This window comes from Procambarus clarkii, chromosome 35 (assembly GCF_040958095.1).
Source record: "Procambarus clarkii isolate CNS0578487 chromosome 35, FALCON_Pclarkii_2.0, whole genome shotgun sequence".
Lineage (NCBI taxonomy): Eukaryota > Metazoa > Arthropoda > Malacostraca > Decapoda > Cambaridae > Procambarus > Procambarus clarkii.
In genome coordinates, this window is record NC_091184.1 from 15,337,315 (window position 1) to 15,346,603 (window position 9,289).

General features: G+C 36.0%; 1 protein-coding gene across 1 annotated transcript; it reads right to left on the minus strand.

Annotated features, from left to right (window-relative positions):
• Window positions 1–441: 441 nt before the first annotated feature.
• Window positions 442–2,071, minus strand: LOC138371242 (uncharacterized). The gene is made up of 4 exons (XM_069336057.1): window positions 1,795–2,071; window positions 1,478–1,570; window positions 1,170–1,287; window positions 442–1,057 (listed from the first exon to the last, which is right to left on the minus strand). Exons 2-4 carry the CDS (start codon window positions 1,568–1,570, stop codon window positions 921–923), a joined length of 348 nt encoding a protein of 115 aa, XP_069192158.1. The 5' UTR covers window positions 1,795–2,071; the 3' UTR covers window positions 442–920.
• Window positions 2,072–9,289: the final 7,218 nt, after the last annotated feature.

Sequence of the window (9,289 nt, forward strand, 5' to 3'; positions counted from 1 at the left end):
ATACACAAGTACGTCACTATCTGTGTATGTAAATGTTTCTCCAGTTACTTAAAGCTTACCAGTTCTGTCTTGTCTAGGAGTTTGAGGGGAAGGTTTTGTATTCGGCCTGTAGATAGACTTGTTGGTCCCACATGATTCTGTCAGGGGTGGAAGCGTATTAGCATTGTATAGAAAATATTTACAAAATAGTTTTAAATACATAAAACTACAAATAGTAATTATTGAATTATTACATTAGCTTATAGCTTTTATGAATGCATTAAAAAATTTTGTTTCACACAATGGAGCGACACCATTTAAAGTGTTTCCATCACCCTGAAGGCTGGTAAAAATATATTACATTAAAATCATACACAAGTACGTTACTATCTGTGTATGTAAATGTTTCTCCAGTTACTTAAAGCTTACCAGTTCTGTCTTGTCTAGGAGTTTGAGGGGAAGGTATTTTACTGGGCCTGCAGATAGACTTGCTGGTCCCACATGATTCTGTCAGGGGTGGAAGCGTATTAGCATTGTATAGAAAATATTTACCAAATAGTTTTAAATACAAAATAGTTCTGTCCAGTTCTGTCTTGTTCTGTTAAAAAGAAAACCATCATTCAAAAAGAAATAAAATGTTTTCAATTAAATTAAATTACCTGATTCCTGTATCATATTATTTTGATGTTCATCTAGAGTCAGCTTACACTCGGCAGTCTTTCGGGGCATGGAAACAGTTACTTTTCTTGGTGGTGAATCTTCACTGTCTGAAACAAAAACGTTTAATGCATTCAGAAAAGCTATTAACATATATCTATATATATATTTTAATATATTACCTAGCAAAATATATTACCTAGTAAATAAGATTATTTGTTCCATTAAGCCAATCATGTTTCATTTTTTTAACAATTATTTTGAATAACTCTAAACATTCATTCCTACATACCTCCATCCACATCATTTGGTATTCTTCTGTATTTTACTGCCCTATGGTGATAACTTGTGTCTGTGTCACTTTCCATATTTGACGTTTCTTCTGCCTTTTTAAGGTGTTTTAGGGCAAGTTCCCAAGTACCTATAATAAAAATTAGAGTATATATAATTCATTATTACGAAACTTTGTATAACATCAAAACATTGAGAAATTTTTGATTTAACCATATGAATCAATGCTTGTATTTAATTACTATCAATGGAATAAATCTTGCTGATGTTGAAACGTCTCCATTTTGATGGGTCTGGTATTTCTCCTCTTTTGGCTTTCGATGATTGGTTTTCACGTGGCCAATAGCCCACGTTTGATCCCTGGAAAGGGGACATATATTTGTAAATATATGTATATGTAAATGTATGTCTCATAAATCGAGGCCCCACTGTATTTCATATATTATATACATATATATCTCTAAATCTATCAACATATATCATATACACATATTTTAAATACTAATGTTTTAATTTTGCAAATAAACAATATATATATATATTGACTTACATCAGATGCACTAAACATCCATTTGATATGGATGATTGACAATTCTCCTTCTTCATCTTCCACAACGATGTATTTATTTTCAGATTCAGCCATCTACAAATTTAAACTGATTAGGGACATTTTCTGCAGCACATTATCAGTGTCTAAGAAAATAAGCAGTCACTAATTTTATATAGTACTAAACAACAATGTTAACCTTAATTCTAATATGTTATGATGGTGAACAATACTTTTTACTAAAGTTAAAAGTTTGCAATGTAAGCAAAGAGTATTCCTACAGCTTGCACAAGAATCAAAAACAATCACAAGAAACTTACTAGTCATAAATCATGTAGTATTGACAAGAAGATATAAGTACTTTCTGTTTTCTTGATTAACATTCCTCTGGTTGATGTGTTAATCCTATACACTTTTTTTAAAAAGTCCTTACGTGGATTAACATTGAAGGCCCCAAATATTCTTGAATCACAAGGACTAGTAAATATTGGGCTTTGAAAAGGATATACCCTAACAATGAAGTAATTTTCTTCACTTCTTCGGCTGTGTACAGTCCTTAACACTTCACAGCAATTATATCCAGGTAACGAATATACATTGTTAGGAAATTTATGAGAAATTTTATTATCTGGAGATGTTTTATAAATCATGGTATTTTCAGCCTCCTTTATTCTTTTTGTAATTTGGACAATTGGATTTTTACTTGATCTGACCATCTTTTTCAGCTGATGCAAATAATTTTCAAATGGAAAAGCTGAACAACTGTCAAGAGTACCATGTTCCTCAGCATCTGCTGTTAGGTGAATCAAACTGTGAACATTGTAGACTAGAAAATCTTTCCCATACAGATCACCACACCTTGATACAAAATTCAGCAAAAGGTCATGAGCATATTTGCCGTATTTTAAGGACATACATGTGGGCGAAACAAGAAAACTTATACCAACACTGAGAGTAAGGAAATGATCATACATCTCTTGGGGTAGAATACCTTTCAATACAAGCTTTCCTGTGTAGAGAAGAAACTGTCTGTATTCAGTTGCCTTCCATCTGTCAATTTCTTCCAAACCTCGTGGTTTACGTGCAAAAATATTGGGCACAAAATCTTTTATGCTCACCAATCTAGCACTAATTTCAGAAATCTGGCGGCTACATAATTTAAATGTGTTTTTCCGTATCCAGGTGACAAGAAGTCGCTTCATAACACCAAGGCACACCTGGTGCATATAGTCAATGGGAAACGCTGCAATTAAGTCTATGTTCAAGTCACAGAATGGTGATTTACCATGATGATGTTGCGAGTTAGATTGATTACGGAAGCGTGTGTCTGTTCTAATGGTTAAATTTGTTACTTCTGGATATGTCATTTTCCCCATCCAAGTACCTTTCTGTTCACATTTGTCACAGCCATAATAACCTGAAAACAGTTTTATGGACTTCACCATAGCCTTAGCAGGTGCATCACAAATTACACATTGTAATTTTATGTTGATAGTTCTGTTACCATACTGAATCCCATGCAACAAAAGGTCATCCATATCAGATATAAAATCATATAAGAAATTTAAATCACTTGGCTTAGAACGTCCATACATGAGGACAACTGGAAAGACTTTCAAAGGTGTAATATTCATTACTGCACAGAGAACTGGCCACAAAGCATCATTTTTGCTTCTAAATATAGGAAGGCCATCAATGTTACATGACAATAATAATTGTCTCAGTCCTTTTATAGTTGCTTTTGGATATCTACTTATGTTTTTTAACAGTTCCTCTTTTAACCCAAAGTAGACATATTTCATTCCAGATTTTTGCTGAGTTTCTATGTACCTTTCAGAACTGATTAGTGTCCGAGCTGTTTTTGGTAAGTAGTCAATTCCCATTTGCCTCAAAATTTTTAATAATTCATCAACAGCATTGTGTGTAACACCATTCTTGTTTACCCACTGAATTAATAAATTCTGTGGGTAAACAAGTGAATGATGATTATCATGGTCATCATTCTCCTCCTCACTTTGAGAATTAGATAATACATCATGAATATCAGTAAGATTCATGTGTAAATCATCAATTTCAGAGCCTAATCCATACTCTTGATTTGACTCGGCTTCAAAAGAACTAATGTCATTGTCTGACGACTCAATCTCTGAACTTGATGCTGCCTCAGTAAGATTGATGGGTTCACTAGTGTGTACAGCTGTATTTGGATGCATTTTGTGTATACGTTTTAGCCTTCTTGATACTTGCATCCATCTGTTGTTGTATTGGAGTCGCTTTTTTCGCTTATACTCGTACATTCTGTTAAAGAGTGTCAAATTTCTACATTAGACTACCATATTACCTATATTATTGTTAATAATGTATTGACAGATGCAATATGTATTAAAATTCTAAAAATAAGTCATTCATTATATACAATGTGTGATAATTAAAGCTGGTGCATATAACATCCTTGTCAGGCACATGCAAAAGTGAACACTTCCAGAATTGGAGACATGCAGAAATGTAACATATGGAAATAGAGGCATGCCAAAACAAAGACATGCATAAATTCAAATTCTTATCGAAATAATTTCTAGTGATTATTATATAAATTATTCCATCAGTACTAGATCAAATATTCAATACCATCCTCCCATTGGAAAGAGTAATCATGTCCTGTTGGACATTAATTATATGTTGAGATATAATCTAAAAGAAAATAGGGACATTGAAATTGTTGTTAAACTCTATTTCAATAAAGGACACTATAGGGAACCTAGAACCCTGTATTACAAGTGTAAGTGATAATTTTGGAAAATTTAATTAAAGCTAATTGTGTAGGACACCTGGAGATATGGTGCCCATATCTAAAGAATCACATCAACTGGTAAAGGTATAGACTTGCCAATAAGTGGCTCCCAGGTTAAAAGCATAAAATGCCAAAACTAGATAGTAGAATAAAAAGAAGATATTGTAAAAGGTAACCAAACAAAGATGCCACAGAAATATTAGAAAATTAACTTTCGCAAGCAGCGTGGTAGACATGGTTGGAACAAGTTAGGTGAGAGGGTGGTGGAGGCCAAAACCATAATCATAATCATCTGTATCAAACCTTATTACAGGTAAAACCAGTAGGCAGTCTACTGTATTTTATCAAACCGTTATTAGTATAATAGATCTCGTAATAATTTTGCAAAAATAATGGCATTTACTATTTTTAAAAGATTATTAGCAAATTTACAGAAATGGTGCATTCGGAAGACAAAACCAATTTTTCACTTTTGACAATTGAGCACCTGCTACATCCAGATTCTAGGGAGGAAAGGAAGGACGATCTTACTGGATCCCATAGCCTCTCCGAGGCACAAACCAGGCTTTTACATAACCCCCCCCCCCTGCACCCGAGCTTTTTAAAATAGTAAATGCCACTATTTTTGCAAAATTATTACGAGATCTATTATTCTAATAAGAGTTTGATAAAATACAAACCCTGGGGCCATAGAACGGCTATTTAATCCCCTTGAACGGACCTGTGCATGGGCCACTGAGGCATCGAAAAAAAACAGACCGGCTTGGGAAAAAAGCAAAATTGCCGGTCTATGGCCCAGCTGATGGCTGTGCATGAATGGCTAATGGCTAATGGCTGTTAGTTATGGAACTAGGTTAGACTATGTATGTTTAAATCTCTGATTTAAACAGAGCCAGTGTTCAGTCAAATAACTGAATTTATCAAATCTTATCCTTGTATAATATACAAGCTGATGTGAGATCCCTGTCTACAGGTGGACTGGAACTATTATCCAGTAGGCAGTCTACTGTATTTTATCAAACCGTTATTAGTATAATAGATCTCGTAATAATTTTGCAAAAATAATGGCATTTACTATTTTTAAAAGATTATTAGCAAATTTACAGAAATGGTGCATTCGGAAGACAAAACCAATTTTTCACTTTTGACAACTGAGCACCTGCTACATCCAGATTCTAGGGAGGAAAGGAAGGACGATCTTACTGGATCCCATAGCCTCTCCGAGGCACAAACCAGGCTTTTACATAAACCCCCCCCCCCCCTGCACCCGAGCTTTTTAAAATAGTAAATGCCACAATTTTTGCAAAATTATTACGAGATCTATTATTCTAATAAGAGTTTGATAAAATACAAACCCTGGGGCCATAGAACGGCTATTTAATCCCCTTGAACGGACCTGTGCATGGGCCACTGAGGCATCGAAAAAAAACAGACCGGCTTGGGAAAAAAGCAAAATTGCCGGTCTATGGGCCAGCTGATGGCTGTGCATGAATGGCTAATGGCTAATGGCTGTTAGTTATGGAACTAGGTTAGACTATGTATGTTTAAATCTCTGATTTAAACAGAGCCAGTGTTCAGTCAAATAACTGAATTTATCAAATCTTATCCTTGTATAATATACAAGCTGATGTGAGATCCCTGTCTACAGGTGGACTGGAACTATTATCCAGTAGGCAGTCTACTGTATTTTATCAAACCGTTATTAGTATAATAGATCTCGTAATAATTTTGCAAAAATAATGGCATTTACTATTTTTAAAAGATTATTAGCAAATTTACAGAAATGGTGCATTCGGAAGACAAAACCAATTTTTCACTTTTGACAATTGAGCACCTGCTACATCCAGATTCTAGGGAGGAAAGGAAGGACGATCTTACTGGATCCCATAGCCTCTCCGAGGCACAAACCAGGCTTTTACATAACCCCCCCCCCCCCTGCACCCGAGCTTTTTAAAATAGTAAATGCCACTATTTTTGCAAAATTATTACGAGATCTATTATTCTAATAAGAGTTTGATAAAATACAAACCCTGGGGCCATAGAACGGCTATTTAATCCCCTTGAACGGACCTGTGCATGGGCCACTGAGGCATCGAAAAAAAACAGACCGGCTTGGGAAAAAAGCAAAATTGCCGGTCTATGGCCCAGCTGATGGCTGTGCATGAATGGCTAATGGCTAATGGCTGTTAGTTATGGAACTAGGTTAGACTATGTATGTTTAAATCTCTGATTTAAACAGAGCCAGTGTTCAGTCAAATAACTGAATTTATCAAATCTTATCCTTGTATAATATACAAGCTGATGTGAGATCCCTGTCTACAGGTGGACTGGAACTATTATCCAGTAGGCAGTCTACTGTATTTTATCAAACCGTTATTAGTATAATAGATCTCGTAATAATTTTGCAAAAATAATGGCATTTACTATTTTTAAAAGATTATTAGCAAATTTACAGAAATGGTGCATTCGGAAGACAAAACCAATTTTTCACTTTTGACAATTGAGCACCTGCTACATCCAGATTCTAGGGAGGAAAGGAAGGACGATCTTACTGGATCCCATAGCCTCTCCGAGGCACAAACCAGGCTTTTACATAACCCCCCCCCCTGCACCCGAGCTTTTTAAAATAGTAAATGCCACTATTTTTGCAAAATTATTACGAGATCTATTATTCTAATAAGAGTTTGATAAAATACAAACCCTGGGGCCATAGAACGGCTATTTAATCCCCTTGAACGGACCTGTGCATGGGCCACTGAGGCATCGAAAAAAAACAGACCGGCTTGGGAAAAAAGCAAAATTGCCGGTCTATGGCCCAGCTGATGGCTGTGCATGAATGGCTAATGGCTAATGGCTGTTAGTTATGGAACTAGGTTAGACTATGTATGTTTAAATCTCTGATTTAAACAGAGCAAGTGTTCAGTCAAATAACTGAATTTATCAAATCTTATCCTTGTATAATATACAAGCTGATGTGAGATCCCTGTCTACAGGTGGACTGGAACTATTATCCAGTAGGCAGTCTACTGTATTTTATCAAACCGTTATTAGTATAATAGATCTCGTAATAATTTTGCAAAAATAATGGCATTTACTATTTTTAAAAGATTATTAGCAAATTTACAGAAATGGTGCATTCGGAAGACAAAACCAATTTTTCACTTTTGACAACTGAGCACCTGCTACATCCAGATTCTAGGGAGGAAAGGAAGGACGATCTTACTGGATCCCATAGCCTCTCCGAGGCACAAACCAGGCTTTTACATAAACCCCCCCCCCCCCCCTGCACCCGAGCTTTTTAAAATAGTAAATGCCACAATTTTTGCAAAATTATTACGAGATCTATTATTCTAATAAGAGTTTGATAAAATACAAACCCTGGGGCCATAGAACGGCTATTTAATCCCCTTGAACGGACCTGTGCATGGGCCACTGAGGCATCGAAAAAAAACAGACCGGCTTGGGAAAAAAGCAAAATTGCCGGTCTATGGCCCAGCTGATGGCTGTGCATGAATGGCTAATGGCTAATGGCTGTTAGTTATGGAACTAGGTTAGACTATGTATGTTTAAATCTCTGATTTAAACAGAGCCAGTGTTCAGTCAAATAACTGAATTTATCAAATCTTATCCTTGTATAATATACAAGCTGATGTGAGATCCCTGTCTACAGGTGGACTGGAACTATTATCCAGTAGGCAGTCTACTGTATTTTATCAAACCGTTATTAGTATAATAGATCTCGTAATAATTTTGCAAAAATAATGGCATTTACTATTTTTAAAAGATTATTAGCAAATTTACAGAAATGGTGCATTCGGAAGACAAAACCAATTTTTCACTTTTGACAATTGAGCACCTGCTACATCCAGATTCTAGGGAGGAAAGGAAGGACGATCTTACTGGATCCCATAGCCTCTCCGAGGCACAAACCAGGCTTTTACATAACCCCCCCCCCCCTGCACCCGAGCTTTTTAAAATAGTAAATGCCACTATTTTTGCAAAATTATTACGAGATCTATTATTCTAATAAGAGTTTGATAAAATACAAACCCTGGGGCCATAGAACGGCTATTTAATCCCCTTGAACGGACCTGTGCATGGGCCACTGAGGCATCGAAAAAAAACAGACCGGCTTGGGAAAAAAGCAAAATTGCCGGTCTATGGCCCAGCTGATGGCTGTGCATGAATGGCTAATGGCTAATGGCTGTTAGTTATGGAACTAGGTTAGACTATGTATGTTTAAATCTCTGATTTAAACAGAGCCAGTGTTCAGTCAAATAACTGAATTTATCAAATCTTATCCTTGTATAATATACAAGCTGATGTGAGATCCCTGTCTACAGGTGGACTGGAACTATTATCCAGTAGGCAGTCTACTGTATTTTATCAAACCGTTATTAGTATAATAGATCTCGTAATAATTTTGCAAAAATAATGGCATTTACTATTTTTAAAAGATTATTAGCAAATTTACAGAAATGGTGCATTCGGAAGACAAAACCAATTTTTCACTTTTGACAATTGAGCACCTGCTACATCCAGATTCTAGGGAGGAAAGGAAGGACGATCTTACTGGATCCCATAGCCTCTCCGAGGCACAAACCAGGCTTTTACATAACCCCCCCCCCCTGCACCCGAGCTTTTTAAAATAGTAAATGCCACTATTTTTGCAAAATTATTACGAGATCTATTATTCTAATAAGAGTTTGATAAAATACAAACCCTGGGGCCATAGAACGGCTATTTAATCCCCTTGAACGGACCTGTGCATGGGCCACTGAGGCATCGAAAAAAAACAGACCGGCTTGGGAAAAAAGCAAAATTGCCGGTCTATGGCCCAGCTGATGGCTGTGCATGAATGGCTAATGGCTAATGGCTGTTAGTTATGGAACTAGGTTAGACTATGTATGTTTAAATCTCTGATTTAAACAGAGCAAGTGTTCAGTCAAATAACTGAATTTATCAAATCTTATCCTTGTATAATATACAAGCTGATGTGAGATCCCTGTCTACAGGTGGACTGG